General features: G+C 45.5%; 1 protein-coding gene across 3 annotated transcripts; it reads left to right on the forward strand.

The window, feature by feature from the left end:
* Positions 1-116: 116 nt before the first annotated feature.
* On the forward strand, positions 117-23,076 carry prpf8 (pre-mRNA processing factor 8). 3 transcript variants are annotated; one of them, XM_024445006.2, is made up of 43 exons: positions 117-303; positions 888-1,008; positions 1,228-1,396; positions 1,659-1,823; positions 2,023-2,241; positions 2,573-2,785; positions 2,912-3,037; positions 3,170-3,275; positions 3,659-3,849; positions 4,140-4,259; positions 4,440-4,629; positions 5,032-5,151; positions 5,538-5,672; positions 5,868-5,997; positions 6,305-6,501; positions 6,827-7,033; positions 7,394-7,557; positions 7,723-7,849; positions 8,064-8,256; positions 8,474-8,661; positions 8,929-9,167; positions 9,355-9,501; positions 9,678-9,888; positions 10,201-10,317; positions 10,505-10,752; positions 11,051-11,230; positions 11,518-11,653; positions 11,866-12,035; positions 12,425-12,554; positions 12,651-12,797; positions 13,071-13,231; positions 13,463-13,654; positions 13,908-14,145; positions 14,367-14,495; positions 14,871-14,984; positions 15,242-15,415; positions 17,281-17,474; positions 17,691-17,930; positions 18,274-18,415; positions 18,651-18,791; positions 19,057-19,196; positions 20,976-21,178; positions 22,270-23,076. In XM_024445006.2, the coding sequence occupies exons 2-43, from the start codon at positions 900-902 to the stop codon at positions 22,422-22,424; spliced, it is 7,017 nt and encodes a 2,338-aa protein (XP_024300774.1). In that variant the 5' UTR covers positions 117-303; positions 888-899; the 3' UTR covers positions 22,425-23,076. The 3 variants fall into 3 exon arrangements, with proteins under 3 accessions (XP_024300774.1, XP_042153295.1, XP_024300773.1); XM_042297361.1 differs by having other exon boundaries at positions 117-278; XM_024445005.2 differs by having other exon boundaries at positions 117-264.
* Positions 23,077-23,154: the final 78 nt, after the last annotated feature.

Below are 23,154 nucleotides of genomic sequence, written 5' to 3' on the forward strand. Positions count from 1 at the left end.
TTTGTGCATATTCTTGCGTAGCCCCCTTTGTTTGTGTTGTTCGAAAGCCATCAAACAGCGTACTGTACGTTCGTGAATTCAAGGGAAGTGCGCGCAACGTGCGGTGTCGTTTACACTGCGTGCTTTGGGCAGGAGGAAGGCTAATCAACACAATCGTGAATGCAGGAAAAAGTTCATATAGTTCTTTACCGAGAGATGTTGTTATAATCGTGTGCAAATCGAGGCTATTTTCAATACAAAGCAGTTACCCTGGACGTGGAGGAGGTACGTTTTGCCAGGTCCTCTGGTTGTGCAATTGATCCGGTTAGCATTAGCAGACTAACGTTAGCACTTTCATTCTGGGCCTTCACAAAAAAAAGTTGTTGCCCAACTAATAAAGACAAGCCAACTAACGTTAGTTAGCTAAATCAACTCACGTATGATAGGTTAGAATTTTATTAATCGATTGGTCAATTAATTTGCCCACCTGTGCTTTTCCCCATTGTGTGTGCTAACGACACACTTGAATTTGTACGCGTGCTACAGCTAACGTTATAAAACATCCGCTAATTAAGTTAGCTAGTCAGCGACCAAGCTAGCTTTCCAGATTTTGCACTGCTCAATAAACTATAACATCCCACCTACTAAGTGCTTGTTTAGCCAGTACATCATTGACACAATTACTCTCATAGTTTATTTAGTTTATTTATATTTACCAGAAAACAGCAGCCATTGTAAACGTGTTGGTAAATCGAAACATTTCATGATGAATTGAGCACAGTAAGCTGATGCATTACTTGTTATTGACACTCATGGACTATGTTCGTTGCTGAAGTACTACCTAACTAATAATACATGATTATTGTTTGACCCTTTTTATTATTATTTTAAATTATAAATATTTCTAGTTGTGAGCCGCAATGGCAGCTGCATTCCCTTATCGAGGGGTACCTGGTGGAATGCCCCCAGGTATCCACCCTCCAGCCCAGGTTCCAGATTACATGTCTGAGGAAAAACTGCAAGAGAAAGGTGGGTTCAGCTCAAGGGGAACGTTTGATCAATGTGTTTTATCTAATGTACAGCTACTGGACTGGCCTCATGTGTCTGTCATGACCAAAAACCATAACATTTCATTGCCTCTTTGCCAAGGATATCCATGGGGTGGTTATTCAATTCATGAAATAGAAAATTCCATTGCATGAAACTATAATTCAACCATTATTGATTGTTATTTTCACAATACAACAGCCAGAAAATGGCAGCAGTTGCAGGCGAAGCGCTACTCTGAGAAGAGGAAGTTTGGGTTTGTTGACGCCCAGAAGGAAGACATGCCACCTGAGCATGTCCGTAAGATCATCAGGGACCACGGTGACATGACCAACAGGAAGTTCCGTCACGACAAGAGGGTCTACCTGGGGTATGAAGCAACTTCTCAGTGTCTCTATGGAACTCTGGGGATTTTGAGAAGATTTTTGTTGTGTATGATGTCCAGGGGTGAATGTACGGTGGTACGGTGTCCCTGCAAAATAAATAGTGGTGGTATGCTGTACCGGTAAAACATAAACCTATCACAATAATTAGAACAATTGTAGTTTGCTAACCATGCCCCCCCTCCATCTCCCAACACTCACACACCTCTTCCTCACTTCCCTTCCCTCTTTGTGCGGTCTTCTCCACAGAGCCCTGAAGTACATGCCCCACGCGGTGCTGAAGCTACTGGAGAACATGCCCATGCCTTGGGAGCAGATCAGAGACGTGCCTGTTCTATACCACATCACCGGAGCCATTTCCTTTGTCAACGAGATCCCCTGGGTCATAGAGCCTGTCTACATCGCCCAGTGGGGGTGAGACGGGCTAATATTCTGTTCAAGCAATTTTTTATTTCTGTGTTTGTATATATTTAAAGTGAAGTAAAAATTGAGGTCTGTTTTTGGATTGAAGCATGCCTAGTTTCCATAAAGTCCTCTCTACGAATTGTTAGAAACTAGAGTTTGCCATAGATGCCCCAAACCACCTAGATGATCCTTGTTCTCCTCTCCATAGCGCCATGTGGATCATGATGCGCCGTGAGAAAAGGGACCGTCGTCACTTCAAGCGTATGCGTTTCCCTCCCTTTGATGACGAGGAACCTCCGCTGGACTACGCTGATAACATCCTGGATGTGGAGCCGCTGGAGGCCATCCAGATGGAGCTGGATGCAGAAGAGGACTCCTCTGTGGCGGAGTGGCTCTACGAGCACCAGCCCCTTAAGGACACCAACAAGTGAGTCACAGCAAAACCTGTTTTGTTTTCTCTCTGGATGGTCCTGATGCAGAAAGGACACCTAAACACAGAGTTTTGCTCTATTTTCAAATAAGCATGGTTTATACTATTGCCTGGTGGTCATCAGAACATTATCACAGCGTACCAAAGACCTGAAACCTATTAACGTAGGCCACAATATTTAAACACAAGTCTTGGTTGGTTTAGCACAAGTTCTGGGTAAGTTGAAATCAGTCAAGTATTCTTCAAGACTAAACATGACTGAAATGGATGTCAATTTTCTTCTAATCCTTGTATGAACCTGCCTTCCTCTTCTTCCCTCCAACCCCAGGTATGTGAACGGGACCACGTACAGGCGTTGGCAGTTCACCCTGCCCATGATGTCCACGCTGTACCGTCTGGCCAACCAGCTGCTGACTGACCTTGTGGACTACAACTATTTCTACCTGTTTGACCTGAAGGCCTTCTTCACCTCCAAGGCCCTCAACATGGCCATCCCTGGGGGACCCAAGTTTGAACCCCTAGTTAGGGACATCAACCTCCAGTAAGAGTATGGGTCTTTAGGCTGTTACCCCTTAGTGGTAGTAGCCTAGTACTGTCTACCATGTGGTGGCTTTTGGGCATTACACTGTTGACGTATCTGTTCCTGAACTCTCTTCTCCCATCTCAGAGATGAAGACTGGAACGAGTTCAACGACATCAACAAGATTATCATCAGACAGCCAATCAGGACGGAGTACAAGATTGCCTTCCCATACCTGTACAACAACCTTCCCCACCACGTTCACCTTACCTGGTGAGAAAGATGCCCTCTACTGACAATCTCATACAGGCCCCAGAACAACCTCCCTGGCTCCTTGAAATGGAAACCTATTGATATACACACATTTGGGTGATACACCACCAATGCTAACTAGTGTTTCTGTAGGTACCACACTCCCAACGTGGTTTTCATCAAGACTGAGGATCCTGATTTGCCAGCGTTCTACTTTGACCCCCTGATCAACCCCATCTCCCACAGACACTCGGTCAAGGTATGTGTTGTTTTTAGTGTACTGTACGTAATGCACTGCAGCCAAATTGCCCTTCGGGGACAAAGTTCTCTTGAATTGTAATGAACCCTGCCCCAGCAGCGCCTTTAACTCTGTCTGGGGAACAAAAATGTTTACTAAAATTATATCTACCTGGCTACTAGCCCTCCTACAAAGGCAAGCAAACCAATGCAAGTGATTAACGACCGAAGGAGAATTGAATGGTGGATTACTGGTTGAGCTGAACCTGTGCTGCAGTTAGTCCATCAAACATTAAAACACTTATTTTGAGAATGGGAAAGTCAACTAATAGTGGATATCTCTATTGCAGTGTGTGTGCTCCTGTTGTTGTCCCCTCACTCGCTCTTTCACACATACTCACACAGAGTCAGGAGCCTCTGCCAGATGATGATGAGGAGTTTGAGCTTCCAGAGTACGTGGAGCCCTTCCTGAAGGAGACGCCCCTCTACACAGACAACACAGCCAATGGAATCGCTCTGCTCTGGGCTCCACGCCCCTTCAATCTGCGATCTGGGAGGACCAGGCGGGCCATCGACATCCCACTCATCAAGAACTGGTGAGGATACACTCAAAGAACATGGTTTGGTAATGTTGATGTAGTATGGGAATTGTTGTTGCTGTATAAAAGTATTTATTGCCTTTTTTAATTAGGTAAGTTATTGGAAACATTTCTCTAATACGATAAAACTAAGTAACTTGTCCTACATAGACCTGGAATGACTGAAGATGACTGCTATGTCTGTGAACTCTTGTCTCTGCTGATATTGTAAACCTAATAAAGATGGCATATTAATACTGAATTCAAATCTAATTAGTGGGTGTCTGCCTGACTGCCTCTCCTATCAGGTATCGTGAGCACTGCCCGGCCGGCCAGCCAGTGAAAGTGCGTGTGTCTTACCAGAAACTGCTCAAGTACTACGTACTCAACGCTCTCAAACACAGACCACCCAAGGCCCAGAAGAAGAGGTAAGCATCAATGATGATTCTCAAGTTCTTCTCAAATTACCATACCATGAATTTCGGCAATGTTTGTTCGTTGGTGTTTCATACGGAAAAATAACTGAGATGTACTATTATTTGCAGCACCATTTTGGGGGGGGAAATGTACAACATAACCTGACCAGCCTCCTCTGTCCTTCCCTACAGGTACTTGTTCCGTTCCTTCAAAGCCACCAAGTTCTTCCAGTCGACTAAGCTGGACTGGGTGGAGGTGGGCCTGCAGGTGTGCAGACAGGGATACAACATGCTGAACCTGCTCATCCACCGCAAGAACCTCAACTACCTGCACCTGGATTACAACTTCAACCTCAAGCCTGTCAAGACCCTCACCACAAAGGTAACCAGTCAAACCAGATGCCAGCTGATGTAAAAAAGGTGCAAGACAGAGCAAAGTAGACCCAAGTCTGGTCCAAAAACAACACCTTGCCTCGGCTTACCATGGCCCTTCTTACTTAGTTGTCTAAATTGCATAACTAAATCCTAATCTGTAGTAGCTCAATATCAAGGGGTGCTTGTGTCATGCTACATTGCAAGCATGTTTTATCTGACCTGTACTGAGTTAACAGTTTAGGGGTTTTCGGGGCCACGTTCAGTAAGCAAACTTTGTGGAACGTTGCAGATATAAATATGATATATAGAACGAACATGCCTCTGACAAGTAGAATCACGGCAGTTCTATCTAAACGAGTTCCACAATGTTGTACCATGCTGAATGCGCCCGTGGTGTCTGTCCCTTCAGGAACGTAAGAAGTCCAGGTTCGGGAATGCCTTCCATCTGTGCAGAGAGGTGCTGCGTCTCAGCAAGCTGGTGGTGGACAGCCACGTACAGTACAGACTGGGCAACGTGGATGCTTTCCAGGTCAGTAACACACATTTGAATCACATTAAAGCTCCAATAAAATATTTTTATGTGGTGTTTAAATAGCATGATTTGATTTTGGCTCACAGTTGGAAGTGTTAATGTCATGGTTCAAGTATGCCTATATTTCTGTTATTACGGGGCTATCACTCTGTTATTAGTGTACCTGTGCAGCAGTCTCATTGTTGATGAACCTGACCTGAGTGCAATGGCAACCATGTAGTATGCTAATACAGTTTAGTAAACGTTGTTAAACTGGAACCTTGTCGTTGTGTCATTTCGAGTTACCAGGAAGTACCTGTTTTTATCAAATGAGTCAAACCTATTTCAATTTAAAGTCTTTCCTAATATGTATTGTTTCTCCCTACTTCCTCCTTGGTCTGTAGTTGGCAGACGGGCTGCAGTACATCTTTGCCCACGTGGGCCAGCTGACTGGCATGTACCGCTACAAGTACAAGCTGATGAGACAGATCCGCATGTGCAAGGACCTCAAGCACCTCATCTACTACCGCTTCAATACTGTGAGTACTGAGTATACACACAGAGACAGATCTATGTAAATGCACACAAACATTACCTTTATTGCAGATTTAGTAAAGTAAATATGTCTGAAGACACTAACACACCTGCTCTAATAATGTATTGGTGGTTATTTTGGGACAGAACTAAAGCCTGAGTTTGTTGTTGAAGGTGTGCGTTTTCTTGTGTGTTCTCAGGGTCCGGTGGGTAAGGGTCCTGGCTGTGGGTTCTGGGCCCCAGGATGGAGGGTATGGCTGTTCTTCATGAGGGGCATCACCCCCCTGCTAGAGAGATGGCTCGGCAACCTGCTGGCCAGGCAGTTCGAAGGTAAGGCCTTTTAACTTCCCCTTTGTCATAGGTCATGTTAGAATTGTTTGTGTGAAATTAATCATTATCAACTGATGCGGTATGGCCCATCAATGAACTACTCGTTTGCCAAGTTGCTTTTGTGTCCTTGAGCAATTGTAAATATTTAGATCTGTCTGTGTGAAGGGTTATGAAAAGGGAGGACTGTGATGATAAGAAAACCGTGATGAATTAACTATGGATCATTGATTTACTCACATGAGAAGCTCTTGTATCTATTGTGTTCTCAATCAGTCTATCAACCAATCATGAATGTCCCCTTCAACAGGTCGTCACTCCAAGGGCGTGGCGAAGACTGTGACGAAGCAGCGCGTGGAGTCCCACTTTGACCTAGAACTGCGTGCGGCCGTGATGCACGACATCCTGGACATGATGCCTGAGGGCATCAAGCAGAACAAGGCCAGAACCATCCTGCAGCACCTCTCTGAGTCGTGGCGCTGCTGGAAGGCCAACATTCCCTGGAAGGTATGATGACATAGAGGGGATGTATAGGGATGAGGAGGCAGCATATAGAGGGAAAGGAATGTTGGGGCTTCATTCCAGGGGTGTGTGTGCTTGGTTTGACTGCCGAAAAGGTAGGGGCAGTTCAGGGAATGCAGAGTAGATGATTGCTTTAAGAATATTTATTGGTGAAATGTTATAGAAATATAATCTTCCATCAAACGTAGTTGTCATCAGCAATAACAATATTGTAAGCAATAAACGCAGTTTGATTCCGTGGAAGGTACTTCATTTACACCTATCCAGTACTGACAGCTTTTGACCTGTCTAATCCGTGTCCTCCCTCCAGGTCCCAGGCCTGCCCACCCCCATCGAGAACATGATCCTACGGTACGTGAAGGCCAAAGCTGATTGGTGGACCAACACGGCCCACTATAACCGCGAGCGAATCAGGCGCGGCGCCACCGTGGACAAAACGGTGTGCAAGAAGAACCTGGGCAGACTGACCCGTCTGTACCTGAAGGCTGAGCAGGAGAGGCAGCACAACTACCTGAAGGTAATACAATGCACACAGTGGTCCTCATTTATGGGAAAGAATGCACTAGGTAACTGCATAGCTGATGCAACCATGGAAGTAAAACACAGTTTTATCTCTATGGTGCAACTACCTACTCTGATGTGAGAAGTGTAGACAATTCAGATATGCAACAGCAAACCAGCAGAGTTAACAGGGCCACCAGTCTCTCAAGAACAGGCTGAGTCGGTAGTATAATACTCTGACACTTGTTTGTGTCTTTTTCTATAATTTAAAGGTGTAGTTATTATTTGTTTAAAAACTGGTAACTTGGTTCCTATGACTTCATATTGCCATATCCATTTAGAGCAGTGTGTATAATATGTAATCTGTCTCCCCCAGGATGGTCCATACATCACAGCAGAGGAGGCTGTGGCCATCTACACCACCACAGTCCACTGGCTGGAGAGCAGACGCTTCTCCCCCATCCCCTTCCCCCCGCTGTCCTACAAACACGACACCAAGCTGCTCATCCTGGCCCTGGAGAGGCTCAAAGAGGCCTACAGGTAACACACACCAACTCCCTGTAGCCTCCTGTTAGGGAACATGTACTGTAATGCTACCTTGGATAGCTTATTGGGTAATGAGATGCCTGTAGATTCTTGCTGCTGAGGTATGTTATTTATTTGATCTTGCAATGACTTGATCGTGTGGTTGTTTTCTCTTCCCAGTGTGAAGTCCAGGCTGAACCAGTCCCAGAGAGAGGAGTTGGGGCTGATAGAACAGGCTTATGACAACCCTCACGAGGCCCTGTCCAGAATCAAACGTCACCTGCTCACACAGAGAGCCTTCAAGGAGGTTAGTCCCAGGACCAACTCTATATACACACTGAGATTTTTGCCTCATGATCGGTTTATTAGCAACTTAAGTTACTCTGAAAACACAAGTTAACCTCTAGCTTCCCCCCATTTTTGTCTAACAAGATGGAGATTATTGGAACTTTCAGTTGACAAGGACAACTGTATCAATACCCAAATCAAATCAATACCCAAATCTCTCCCCTCCTCTCTAGGTGGGCATAGAGTTCATGGACCTGTACAGCCACTTGGTGCCTGTGTATGACGTGGAGCCCCTGGAGAAGATCACAGATGCCTACCTGGACCAGTACCTGTGGTATGAGGCTGACAAACGACGTCTCTTCCCCCCCTGGATCAAACCAGCTGACACAGAGCCTCCTCCACTCCTTGTCTACAAGTGGTGCCAAGGTGCGGGCTATGTTGGGTAGACAACATTGCTTTCAAAAGTCCCAAAATGTTGAGTGTTGCTTATAGCAGTTGTATATGTGTATTCACAAAGCCAATGCATATTGTATAATAGGAAAACGTATCTACAACCACTTCAATTGTTTCTGTTAGACGCTTTCATTATATATCCATTAATGATGGCCAAAAACACTGTTTGTACCCTATGTTTTGTTGCCAGGCATCAACAACCTGCAGGATGTGTGGGAGACGATGGAGGGAGAGTGTAACGTGATGCTGGAGTCTCGCTATGAGAAGATGTATGAGAAAATAGATCTGACGCTGCTCAACAGACTGCTGCGTCTCATCGTGGACCACAACATCGCTGACTACATGACCGCCAAGAACAACGTGGTCATCAACTACAAGGTGAGAACACCTTGCCATCTTGAAGATGGGTTTGTTGTGCAGGGTTTAGATCAATTACATTTCAGTCAAATCGTTAAGTAAACTGAGATTCCAATTTTCCTAATTCAAAAGCAATGAGGAAGATATTGTATTTGCATTGTGAATATCTTTTTGTTGTTGAACGATGGCATTGTTCGATTTCATACCTTGTACTTCACTCTTCTCTACTAACTGTTTAGTTGCGTATATATAGCCCCAACGTCATATCCTTCCTCTCTCCCATCCCAGGACATGAACCACACCAACTCGTACGGTATCATCCGTGGTCTGCAGTTTGCCTCGTTCATCGTGCAGTACTACGGCCTCGTCATGGACCTGTTGGTGCTGGGCCTCCACCGGGCCAGTGAGATGGCCGGACCCCCTCAGATGCCCAACGACTTCCTGTCTTTCCAAGATACGGCCACAGAGAGCGCCCACCCCATCCGCCTCTACTGCAGATACATCGACCGCATACACATATTTTTCAGGTACACAAATTAGACCACACCTTAAATAGGAGGTGGTACTCCTTAACTGACTCTACATCAAATACCTGAGTAGGAGCAGGAGACACGCACATAAAGTTTTACTTTACAGACTAACCGTTTAGAGTTATCCATGTAGGTATCTGTAGAAGCTCAGTGGTTGACATGTCCTCCTTCTTTCTCCTTCCAGGTTCTCAGCTGATGAGGCCAGGGACCTGATCCAGAGGTACCTGACGGAGCACCCTGACCCCAACAATGAGAACATTGTGGGCTACAACAACAAGAAGTGCTGGCCCAGAGACGCCAGGATGAGACTGATGAAGCACGACGTCAACCTGTGAGTCGTCCACCCGTTGCTAGTTCTTTAAAATGGAGTTGATATGGAACCGTAGTGGAGTAGCTGAGAAAATAATGCAGTCCTTGTGTGAGATGTACTGACGTGAGACCTGCACATGTTATTTTCCCTGCGATACTTGTGAAATAATAGTGGTTCCTCCCTGTCTAACCGTTCAGGGGTCGTGCTGTGTTCTGGGACATTAAGAACCGCCTGCCTCGCTCTGTGACCACGGTCCAATGGGAGAACAGCTTTGTGTCCGTCTACAGCAAAGACAACCCTAACCTGCTCTTCAACATGTGTGGCTTCGAGTGCCGCATCCTGCCCAAGTGTCGCACCAGCTACGAGGAGTTCACCCACAAGGACGGCGTCTGGAACCTGCAGAACGAGGTGAGAGGGGACTGAGGAAGGGTGATGTTACTTGGTTTGTACGCACACCAGTTGACTCTGTCCTGCATCTCCATGGCGATACAGGGGAACAGTGGCATGCTAAACAATCATGACAGCCTCCACCAGATACGGTCAGACCTTCATCACCGTGACTGACTGGAACTGATCCACTGCTACACTTTTGTCCCTTGTACTAAAGTTTTATGAATCGCTTGAACACTATTTTTGGGGAGACTATCCCTTCAACTGTAGGATAAATGTGGTGAGATCGCTGTGCTTACTGTGTCCATCTGTGTCTCCGTCTGTATGTAGGTGACCAAAGAGCGTACGGCCCAGTGTTTCCTGCGTGTGGATGATGAGTCCATGCAGCGGTTCCACAACAGAGTCCGACAGATACTCATGGCCTCAGGATCCACCACCTTCACCAAGGTAACTCCTTTACAAAACCACTATTCCTTTCTTCACTGAGGTTGTTTTTCTCACATTTAAATATAATTGTGTATAGAAGTATACCAACTAAAGAAATGTATTAAATTTAATCATTAGTTGGGTTCATAAATGTAGTCTAGAGTTATGAGAACTGTACTAATGTTGAAATAATTGAATATCCCGTCAGATTGTGAACAAGTGGAACACGGCTCTGATCGGTCTGATGACGTACTTCCGCGAGGCGGTGGTCAACACCCAGGAGCTGCTGGACCTGCTGGTGAAGTGTGAGAACAAGATCCAGACCCGTATCAAGATTGGCCTCAACTCCAAGATGCCCAGTCGCTTCCCCCCTGTCGTTTTCTACACCCCCAAGGAGCTGGGAGGGCTGGGCATGTTGTCCATGGGACACGTCCTCATCCCACAGTCGGATCTGAGGTAAGCGCAAAACGCAGAATATGTAGAAGCTAAGATTTGTCTAGACCAGGCCATAGAAGTTCCTGTATGAGGTTAACAAAGTCAACTTGCTGCAAGCTTTGATAACCTTGAATTGATAGAAATGTAAGCCTCTGAGCTGGATAACGATAACGTTTGTAGTTAACTAATGAAGATAGACCTGGCTACATTACTGCCTCCTTGAAATGTCACCATTACCGATTGATACATGTTTTAAATTACAAGTTAGATGCAAGATTTTCTTCCTGCCACTAACCCTTGTCCTGCCCCCCTCCCTCAGGTGGTCGAAGCAGACTGACGTTGGCATCACCCATTTCCGGTCCGGTATGAGCCACGAGGAGGACCAGCTGATTCCTAACCTGTACCGTTACATCCAGCCCTGGGAGAGTGAGTTCATTGACTCCCAGAGAGTCTGGGCAGAGTACGCCCTGAAGAGACAGGAGGCTATCGCACAGAACAGGTACTGAACACCTACACAGGCAAGACAGTTGCCCTCAAATCTAACCCCTTGTTCCCATGTAGGCTGGATTTAAGCTCCACTCTGCGTACTTAATCACACATTGCACAGGTGGCTCCACATGAATATTTTGGTGCATGCGAGAATGTGTAACTCAACATTTGAGGTTTTTCTAAGGAGAACACTTGGTGGGGTGTAAACCCAGGTTTAGCTGCATAGTCTGTAACCAGATGGTCAAATGGTTCAGAGGCTTAGGACAATGAGAGTTGATGATGTGTTTTCCCTGTCAGGCGTCTGACCCTGGAGGACTTGGAGGACTCTTGGGACAGAGGTATCCCCCGTATCAACACCCTGTTCCAGAAGGACAGACACACGCTGGCCTACGACAAGGGCTGGAGGGTCCGCACTGACTTCAAACAGTACCAGGTAAGACACGGACCAGTGGGTACTGCAGATTTGTTTTTACATATGTGCTCTAACGAAAGATTGACTTGGACATTTACAAATAAATTACAAATACATTTAAATTCTGGTAAATGCCTTAAGCATTTGTCCAAACATTAATGCTATGCTCTTTCTCATAGTCTCCTAGGTTGTGAAGCAGAACATTAACTCTAGTCTGTCTGATTGTCCCGTAGGTTCTGAAGCAGAACCCGTTCTGGTGGACCCACCAGCGGCACGACGGGAAGTTGTGGAACCTCAACAACTACAGGACAGACATGATCCAGGCTCTGGGAGGGGTGGAGGGCATCCTGGAACACACGCTCTTCAAAGGGACCTACTTCCCCACCTGGGAGGGTCTCTTCTGGTCAGTACCACACACTCATTCACTATATGACTTAATTGTTATTATTGCGTGTGTGCGCGTACATATACTACCGGTCAAAAGTTTAGACACACCTACTCATTCCAGGGTTTTTCTTTATTTTTACTATTTTCTACCTTGTAGAATACTAGTGAAGACCTCAAACCTATGAAATAACACATATGGAATCATGTAGTAACCCCCAAAAATTGAAACAAATCCAAATGTTTCATATTTGAGTTTCTTCAAAGTAGCCACTGCTTTGCACACTCTTTTTTCAAAAGTTTTTGTGGTATGCATGCTCAAAGACACAGTATAACATCAGTAATGTAGATGTGAGGTATGGGTTTTTTACCTCGCTAACCTCCAGCCTGATCTCCACTTCACCACAGGGAGAAGGCCAGTGGCTTTGAGGAGTCCATGAAATGGAAGAAGCTGACCAACGCCCAGAGATCTGGTCTGAACCAGATCCCCAACCGTCGCTTCACCCTCTGGTGGTCTCCCACCATCAACAGGGCCAACGTGAGTACCCGACTACACGCACACGGATGCATATCCCAGATGTTGTTTTGCTACTCTTGACACTCACAATTCCTCTCCGTACTCTGTCCTCTCTAGGTGTACGTGGGTTTCCAGGTGCAGCTGGATCTGACCGGGATCTTTATGCACGGAAAGATCCCCACCCTGAAGATCTCCCTCATCCAGATCTTCAGGGCTCACTTGTGGCAGAAGATCCACGAGAGCGTCGTCATGGATCTCTGTCAGGCACGTTACTAGGAGCTTATATCTCAGCTTGATGTATTTGGTTCAATCAGGGATCCCAGGACGTCTGATGACTCTGAGACATAAGTGTAGACTCCAATGATAAGTTTTGTGTACCTTTGCCTTCACTGCCTTTCCGGGCAGCAAAAAACAAATGTCACTGCATTTCTTTAAAGGACATTCTCTACCAACATCACAAAACAACGTGGTTGAATAGTCCATTTTGATTGTATAAAAACTTTTCCAGAAAATAATGAATTCCCTCTGTCTATGTAGGTGTTTGACCAGGAGCTGGATGCCCTGGAGATTGAGACAGTGCAGAAGGAAACCATTCACCCCAGGAAGTCCTACAAGATGAACTCCTCCTGTGCCGACATACTACTCTTCGCCTCCTACAAGTGGAACGTCTCACGCCCCTCGCTGCTCGCTGACTCAAAGTACGACACTACAGTCTTTTCAACTTTGTATCAGGTTAACGCTGAAGCCTTTTCTTAGTTGGATATGAACGATGTTTCGCAGGTATCCATTTTTAATATGCCCTCTCAAAATGGAAGCGGCTTCCAAACTTGTCAAACAAAAAAGTTTGACAAGAAGCCAAGTTCTTCTTGCAATTTATAAAGACATTATTTCTTTCTTAGTACTAATTCACCCTTGACCTCACTCTTCAGGGACGTGATGGACAGCACCACCACCCAGAAGTACTGGATCGACATACAGCTTCGCTGGGGAGACTACGACTCTCACGACATTGAGCGCTACGCCAGAGCCAAGTTCCTGGACTACACCACAGACAACATGAGCATCTACCCCTCCCCCACCGGGGTGCTCATCGCCATCGACCTGGCCTACAACCTCCACAGGTTAGCATAGCTACGCTAACATTTCTGCTAATGTCTGCATGATAAGTAATGGAGAAATGTTCTAGCCTGTTGACATGAGTCTAGCATTTCCACTAATGTCCACATAAGTGATGAAGTTTTGTTAGCGTAGCTAGTAGTCTTGTTTGTCAACCGTTTCCCTCAACTTAAAGGGGGTTATTGAACACGTTTGTTTACGTCTATTACATAACATATGAACTCATCATCCACCCTCTTTTCTCTCTCCTCCCTCCAGTGGGTACGGTAACTGGTTCCCGGGAGGCAAGCCTCTTATCCAGCAGGCCATGGCTAAGATCATGAAGGCCAACCCTGCCCTGTATGTCCTGAGGGAGCGCATCCGTAAGGGTCTGCAGCTCTACTCCTCAGAGCCCACTGAGCCCTACCTGTCCTCCCAGAACTACGGAGAGCTCTTCTCCAATCAGATCATCTGGTTTGTGGACGACACTAACGTCTACCGTGTCACCATCCACAAGGTGGGTGAGGAGTCAGACATTCTGAGATTGGTGTCAATGTTCTATTTTAATTATATGGGTTGGATTCTGTCTGGCACAACAGTACCTCTAGAATAGCTTTTTATGCAGAGTAACATTTTCAGACAATTTAAACATTTGTGAAAAGATCTACTGTTAGATAGCCTCGGTGTTCAGCATCCTCTGTCTTCAGTCATGTAAATACTCCCGCTCTGTCCTTGCAGACGTTTGAGGGGAACTTGACCACCAAGCCCATCAATGGAGCCATCTTCATCTTCAACCCCAGGACAGGTCAGCTCTTCCTCAAGATCATCCATACCTCTGTGTGGGCCGGACAGAAACGTCTGGGACAGGTACGTCTTCAAATGAAAAAGACCTGTCACTCTCTTTAGCAATGCACAGGGCAATAAAACTCTGGAATGGAGCAAAACAAATATGCATGGAAGACTAGTTATGCTCATTGGGCACTACATCTCAGTGCTAGAGGTGTTATTACAGACCCTGGTTCAATTCCAGGCTGTATCACAACCGGCCGTGACTGGGAGTCTCATAGGGTGGCACACAATTGGCCCAGCGTTGTTAGGGTTTGGCCGGGGTAGGCCGTCATTCTAAAGAAGAATTTGTTTTAACTGACTTGCCTAGTTAAATAAACAATCTAATAAATAAATTGTCCTCACCTTGTTCCCTTCCCTCTTTCTTTCCTTCCTCTGTTCCCTCTCCCTTTATAGCTGGCTAAGTGGAAGACAGCTGAGGAGGTGGCTGCTCTTATTCGTTCCCTACCTGTGGAGGAGCAGCCAAAACAGATCATTGTCACCAGGAAGGGCATGCTGGATCCCCTTGAGGTGAGACCCCATAACTCACAATCACATCGATTGCTTGATTGCGCTTCACACTCCTCATTGATATAGACATAGCATTAATCTGCCCAATTTCCACATCAGTAGAGATGAAGGAAAGGACTCAGTTGAATTTGACTGAGATTATAAATATTAACTATTGCGATGATCAGTGATCTGTTTTGATACGATTTGACATTATTAATATTGAAAGACTTGAGGATGACCAATGTGGAACATTTTTTATCCCTTCCTCCTCCCAGGTGCACTTGCTGGACTTCCCCAACATCGTGATCAAGGGCTCTGAGCTGCAGCTGCCCTTCCAGGCCTGTCTGAAGGTGGAGAAGTTTGGAGACCTAATCCTGAAGGCCACCGAGCCTCAGATGGTCCTCTTCAACCTGTACGACGACTGGCTCAAGACCATCTCCTCCTACACCGTGAGTCTACTTTCTACTTTTTTTGTTTTAAACTCAGCAAAAAAAGAAACGTCCCTTTTTCAGGACCCTGTCTATCAAAGAGAATTCGTAAAAATCCAAATAACTTCACAGATCTTCATTGTAAAAGGTTTAAACACTGTTTCCCATGCTTGTTCAATGAACCACAAACAATTAACAAACATGCACCTGTGGAACAGTTGTTAAGACACTTTAACAGGTTACAGACGGTAGGCAATTAAGGTCACAGTTATGAAAACTTAGGACACCTAAAGAGGCCTTTCTACTGACTCTGAAAAACACCAAAAGAACAATGCCCAGAGTCCCTGCTCATCTGCGTGAACGTGCCGTAGGCATGCTGCAAGGAGGCATGAGGACTGCAGATGTGGCCAGGGCAATAAATTGAAATGTCCGTACTGTGAGACGCCTAAGACGGAGCTACAGGGAGACAGGACGGACAGCTGATCCTCCTCGCAGTGGTAGACCACATCTAACAACACCTGCCCAGGATCGGTACATCCGAACACCACACCTGCGGGACAGGTACAGGATGGCAACAACAACTGCCCACGTTACACAAGGAACGCACAATCCCTCCATCAGTGCTCAGACTGTCCGCAATAGGCTGAGAGAGGCTGGACTGAGGGCTTGTAAGCCTGTTGTAAGGCAGGTCCTCACCAGACATCACTGGCAACAACATCACCTATGGGCATGAACCCACTGTCACTGGACAAGGCAGGACTGGCAAAAAGTGCTCTTCACTGACGAGTCGCGGTTTTGTCTCACCAGGGGTGATGGTCGAATTCGCATTTATCGTAGAAGGAATGAGCGTTACACCGAGGCCTGTACTCTGGAGTGGGATCGATTTGGAGGTGGAGGGTCCGTCATGGTCTGGGGCGGTGTGTCACAGCATCATCGGAATGAGCTTGTTGTCATTGCAGGCAATCTCAACACTGTGCATTACTGGGAAGACATCCTCCTCCCTCATGTGGTACCCTTCCTGCAGGCTCATCCTGACATGACCCTCCAGCATGACAATGCCACCAGCCATACTGCTCATTCTATGTGTGATTCCTGCAAGACAGGAATGTCAATGTTCTCCCATGGCCAGCGAAGAGCCCGGATCTCAATCCTATTGAGCATGTCTGGGACCTGTTGGATCGGAGGGTGAGGGCTAGGGCCATTCCCCCCAAAAATGTCCGGGAACTTGCAGGTGCCTTGGTGAAAGAGTGGGGTAACATCTCACAGCAAGAACTGGCAAATCTGGTACAGTCCATGAGGAGGTGATGCACTGCAGTACTTGCAGCTGGTGGCCACACCAGATACTGACTGTTACTTTTGATTGTGACCCCCCCCCCCTTTGTTCAGGGACACATTATTCCATTTCTGTTAGTCACATGTCTGTAGAACTTGTTCAGTTTGTCTCATACAAATACACACGTTAAGTTTTCTGAAAGTAAACGCAGTTGACAGTGAGAGGACATTTAAAATGTTTTGCTGAGTTTAGAATGCGACTTAAGCAAGATGGTGGTAGTATTGGTAGAATGACTGGCTCAAGGCACTCTCCTCCCAGACTGTGAGTGGCAGCTCACTTCCTGTGACCGATAATACCAGAATGAGACTAAAAACTATTTAACAGAGATTTCTACCAATTACAGCCGGTAAGGTCAATGTAAAAAAAACACAAAAAAAACATTTAAAGTATACATAGGAGCCAGCTTCTTGAAGAATGTTATTTATGGAATAATTGTCTAGTCCTGTTTCTCATTCTAGAAGCTCTTCTAGAATGCAAAACTTTAATTGGGGGGGCTGTTTCTGTCATTCCCCTGTTTAACCAGTGTCTGTACGGCTCTGTTTCCTGTCTCTAGGCGTTCTCACGTCTTATCCTGATCCTAAGAGCGCTCCATGTGAACAACGACCGTGCCAAGGTGATCCTGAAGCCTGATAAGACCACCATCACAGAGCCTCACCACATCTGGCCCACACTGACCGATGAGGAGTGGATCAAGGTGGAGGTGCAGCTTAAAGACCTCATCCTGGCCGACTATGGAAAGAAGAACAAGTGAGTGGCTGTGGTGGCCTTCGAAAAGCTGTCATGAAGCTTCATAACACCTCCTCAAAGAAAAATCTCTTAACAATCTCAATAAGCTAATGCAAAAATGCGTCTAACTATTTTTGTTGGAATCAAGTAGCATCTGGGATTCCCACTGCAAGCGAGCGTGCATTTCATTCCCAAACTTCCCTCCACCATTTCTGACTTCAACTTTGTCCTCTCCAGCGTCAACGTGGCGTCTCTGACCCAGTCTGAGATCCGTGACATCATCCTGGGCATGGAGATCTCTGCTCCGTCCCAGCAGCGCCAGCAGATCGCTGAGATCGAGAAGCAGACCAAGGAGCAGTCCCAGCTCACCGCCACGCAGACACGCACAGTCAATAAACATGGAGACGAGATCATCACCTCAACAACCTCCAACTACGAGACACAGACCTTCTCCTCCAAGACAGAATGGAGAGTCAGGTATGTAGGGGGAGACTATTTGGATTTTAAATGTTGTAGATTTCCCTATATTTTTACAATAATGTTAGTGATCTCATAGAATGATTGTGACATTTGAATTAGGTTTATATATCCTTCCACTCACACATGGTGCTGACAAAGGAATGTAATATAAACTTTCATGGAGCTTTATGATTGGTATATTATAGTTCTCAAAGTGGGAGTTGCAAAATCAAGGCCATAGCCTCAGACGTCAGAGCGTCTATATTGGCTCTTTGATAACTTGACCTTTTTTAAGAATTATTTTCTCTTTCTATTGTCTTGTCTGAAAGTCCTAACATGGTTCTTCCTCGTCCTCCTGCAGGGCCATCTCTGCTGCCAACCTGCACCTGAGGACCAACCACATCTACGTGTCGTCTGATGACATCAAGGAGACAGGCTACACCTACATCCTGCCCAAGAACGTCCTCAAGAAGTTCATCTGCATCTCAGACCTGCGAGCCCAGGTCAGTAGCCTATGGTCTATCCTGTTTGTATCACAGTAAATTTCTCCTAGTTGTCTCTGCTTGTGACCCTCGAGATAAAATGCCTACCATGATGCTAAAACAGTCAAATCACTCTACCTTCATATCTATCAACATCCCATTATTATTGTAATCCTCAGTCATGTCTTGTATAGTATTATATATATGTAAATCTGAATGTGTGTGTTGCTGACGTGTGCATCTCCTCTGTCTTCAGATTGCAGGTTACCTGTACGGCACCAGTCCCCCTGACAACCCCCAAGTGAAGGAGATCAGGTGTATCGTCATGGTACCCCAGTGGGGAACTCATCAGACCGTCCACCTACCCAATCAGCTGCCTGGTCACGAGTACCTCAAGGTACAGACTTGGGGGATAATGTACACACACTCGGACACACATGCATATAACACGATTTGATGCCATGTAATGCATGCGGTTTACTGGATCACGTCTCAGTATTTGGAAGTGATTAACCATGGACCATGACTCATTCTCCTTGTGTTTTTATGTATGCCACAGCCTTTGAAATTGGAAGTGTTCAGTTCCTGATGAGGGCAGAACACACAAACCCCTCTCTACTTCCCGTGTCTCACCTCTTCTCTACCCTGTCTCCCCCCTACAGGAGATGGAGCCGCTGGGTTGGATCCACACCCAGCCCAACGAGTCTCCCCAGCTCTCCCCCCAGGACGTCACCAGCCATGCCAAGATCATGGCTGACAACCCCGCCTGGGACGGAGAGAAGACCATCATCATCACCTGCAGGTAGGCCAGATTCTTGTACTTGCTTTTTTATTTACACTTACCAGCAGTGAGTTTGCATATATAGTTGAAGTCAGAAGTTTACATACACTTAGGTTGGAGTCATTAAAACTCGTTTTTCAACCACTCCACAAATTTCTTGTTAACAAACTATAGTTTTGGCAAGTCGTTTAGGACATCTACTTTGTGCATGACACAAGTAATTTTTCCAACAATTGTTCACAGACAGATTATTTCACTTATCATTCGCTATGATTCACTAATTCCAGTGGGTCAGAAGTTTACATGCACTAAGTTGACTGCCTTTAAACTGCTTGGAAAATCCCAGAAAATGATATTATGGCTTTAGAAGTTTCTGATAGGCTAATTGACATCATTTGAGTCAATTGGAGGTGTACCTGTGGATGTATTTCAGGGCCTACCTTCAAACTCAGTGCCTCTTTGCTTGACATAATTGGAAAATCAAAAGAAATCAGCCAAGACCTCAGAAAAGAAAATTGTAGACCTCCACAAGTCTGGTTATCCTTGGGAGCAATTTCCAAATATCTGAAGGTACCATGTTCATCTGTACAAACAATAGTACACAAGTATAAACACCATGTGATCACGCAGCCATCATACCGCTCAGGAAGGAGACGCGTTCAGTCTCCTAGAGATGAATGTACTTTGGTTCGAAAAGTGCAAATCAATCCCAGAACAACAGCAAAGGACCTTGTGAAGATGCTGGAGGAAACGGGTACAAAAGTATCTATATCCACAGTAAAAACGAGTCCAATATCGGCATCATGAAAGGCCGCTCCGCAAGGAAGAAGCCACTGCTCCAAAACCACCATAACAAAGCCAGACTACGGTTTGCAACTGCACATGGGGACAAAGATCATACTTTTTGGCAAAATGTTCTCTAGTCTGATGAAACAAAAATAGAACTGTTTGGCCATAATGGGTCGCCAATGGGTCTTCCAAATGGTCAATGACGCCAAGCATACTTCCAAAGTTGTGGCAAAATGGCTTAAGGATAACAAAGTCCAGGTTTTGGAGTGGCCATCACAAAGCCCTGACCTCACTCCTATAGAAAATTTGTGGGCAGAACTGAAAAAGCGTGTGCGAGCAAGGAGGCCTACAAACCTGACTCAGTTACACCACCTCTGTCAGGAGGAATGGGCCAAATTTCACCCAATTTATTGTGGGAAGCTTGTGGAAGGCTACCCAAAACGTTTGACCCAAGTTAAACAATTTAAAGGCAACGCTACCAAATACTAATTGAGTGTATGTAAACTTCTGACCCACTGGGAATGTGATGAAATAAATAAAGGCTGAAATAAATAATTCTCTCTACCATTATTCTGACATTTCACATTCTTAAAATAGTGGTGACCTAACTGACCTAAGACAGGGAATTTGTATTAGGATCAAATGTCAGGAATTGTGAAACTGAGTTTCAATGTATTTGGCTAAGGTGTATGTAAACCTCTGACTTCAACTGTTGCAGCTAATTTGAATAAGGTTTTACTTCATGATAGAGGGCATTGTATGTTGGTTGGTGTGACCGTCTGGGTTTGAATCCAGACAGTCTACTCGTCACTAGACTGTCTGGGTTTGAATCCAGACAGTCTACTCGTCACTAGACTGGGTTAGCCTGTTGAGCGAAGGCCTTCATGACTCATGCAAGGTTATTCATCACACAAGTCTAGTTCACTGTCCCAACCACATTTGTAAATTGATCAAGTCCACCTATACATGCATCTCATTCTAGTTGCATCATGTATATTTATTCATTTCCAGTTTCACTCCTGGCTCATGCACGCTGACGGCCTACAAGCTGACTCCCAGTGGGTACGAGTGGGGCAGACAGAACACAGACAAGGGCAACAACCCCAAGGGCTACCTGCCCTCCCACTATGAGAGGGTTCAGATGCTTCTGTCTGACCGCTTCCTGGGCTTCTTCATGGTGCCTGGACAGGTTTCCTGGAACTACAACTTCATGGGTGAGTAGTGCATAGAACACAGGATTCTCTGCTAAGCCCACACTGCCTGGAGGGTGGATTTCAGACACATTAAAACCTATTCCCAGACTAAAACTTGTGCTAAATAGAGAATCTTGTTTAATGGCTAACCTCTTAATAGTGTCTTCAAATCTTAGTGTATTTGAAACCATTAAATTCAACAACAGTGAACTAGCATATTAGGAAAATTAAGCATTTTTACAACCACGTGCTTGCAGTGTGTTTGTCAACATACACTACATGGCCAAAAGTATGTGGACACCTGCTCATCTTACATCTTATTGGGCATTAATATGGAGTTGATCCCCTTTGCTGCCATAACAACCTCCACTCTTCTGGGAAGGCGTTCCACTAGATGTTGGAACATTACTGCGGGGACTTGCTTCAGCCACAAGCATTAGCGAGGTCGGGCACTGATGTTGGGCGATTAGGCCTGGCTCGCAGTCGGCGTTCTGTATGGACCTCGCTTGGTGCACGGGGGCATTGTCATGCTGAAACAAGGGCCTACCACAAAGTTGGAAGCACAGAATCATCTAGAATGTTATTATGCTGTAGTGTTAAGATTCCCCTTCAGTGGAGCTAAGGGGCCTAGCGCGAACCATGGCGATTCTTGGCATTGCGCATGGTGATCTTTCATGAAGCTCCCGACGAACAGTTATTGTGCTGATGTTGCTTCCAGAGGCAGTTTGGAATTTGGTAGTGTTTGGTAGTGAGTGTTGCAACTGAGGACAGATGATTTTTATGTGCTTTAGCACTTGGCGGTCCCGTTCTGTGAGTTTGACTTCGCTGCTGAGCCGTTGTCTCTTAGATGTTTCCTCTTCATAATAACAGCACTTGCAGGTGACCAGGGCAACTCAAGCAGGGCAAAAATTTGACAAACTGGCATCCTATGACGGTGTCACGTTGAAAGTTACTGAGCTCTTCAGTACAGGACATTCTACTGACAATGTTTGTTCGATTTTATGCACCTGTCAGCAACTGCTGTGGCTGAAAAATAGCAAAATCCACTAATTTGAAGGGTTGTCCATACTTTTGGTAATGTAGTGTATCAATTATACATCCTCCTCTTTCAGGTGTCCGCCACGACCCCAACATGAAGTATGACCTGCAGCTGTCCAACCCCAAGGAGTTCTACCACGAGGTCCATCGCCCCTCTCACTTCCTCAACTTCGCCTCCCTGCAGGAGGGAGAGATCTACAACGCAGACAGAGAGGACATGTACGGTTGAGACTGGCGCTCTGCTCAGAGATGAGGATTACCTCTCTATTGTAGATATTCTATGACATGGACATCCTTATGCGGCCCTGTCTAGTACAGTCAGACAATTTGGCCCAGCCAGTCGTGAAGTTATGAATTTAACTACTGCTCCCTGACGGAGGGGAATCGAGGTACAGCTATAGCGATCTCCATAACTGTGATGGACCAAGTGTACCAACTGATAGGGATGGCCTGAAGATGTTGGAATTTGTATGTATGTAAGCCTAGGACCACCTTTTTTTAGGACACAATGTCAATTTTGAGGGGTTTTCTGCTAAATTGTTTGCTTGAATTGGTTGCCCTCCCATCAGATCTCTCCAATAAGGCTTCAGAATGTGAATTCTACTGCATTTCATTTATGGCATTCCTTTTGACACATTGCTGCTAATGTGTACCGGTATTTGTGTCTCATCAGTCTAGTAGTTGATATAGCTATAAAATGCATTTGTGGCATTTCTTTAAATTGGTGGTTAATCATTAATACTCTTTTCTCCCATTTAAAACTGTAATGGAATTGATATGTCCTGTGTTTTTACGCTAGCATTCTGTTACCCATTTGCTATGTTGCATTCATTGTGGACACTGTCGTTTGGGTTTAAATAAAGATTGACATTTTATAAGTATTTACCCTTGTTTGGTTGTCTCAGTTTTTGTGTGTGAGTGCAGTGATCATGTATTTTGTGAATAGCACTGTCTTATAG

Source organism: Oncorhynchus tshawytscha, linkage group LG14 (genome assembly GCF_018296145.1).
Source record: "Oncorhynchus tshawytscha isolate Ot180627B linkage group LG14, Otsh_v2.0, whole genome shotgun sequence".
NCBI lineage: Eukaryota > Metazoa > Chordata > Actinopteri > Salmoniformes > Salmonidae > Oncorhynchus > Oncorhynchus tshawytscha.

What these genes read in the sequence shown, in the direction of transcription:
- prpf8 (XM_024445006.2), top strand. Translation starts at nt 900, where the DNA reads ATGGCAGCTGCATTCCCTTATCGAGGGGTACCTGGTGGAATGCCCCCA. An exon ending in CTGACTTCAAACAGTACCAG is followed by an intron (nt 11,654 to 11,865) that starts GTAAGACACGGA and finishes ATTGTCCCGTAG; the next exon opens with GTTCTGAAGCAGAACCCGTT. An exon ending in TCTCAGACCTGCGAGCCCAG is followed by an intron (nt 18,416 to 18,650) that starts GTCAGTAGCCTA and finishes CTCTGTCTTCAG; the next exon opens with ATTGCAGGTTACCTGTACGG.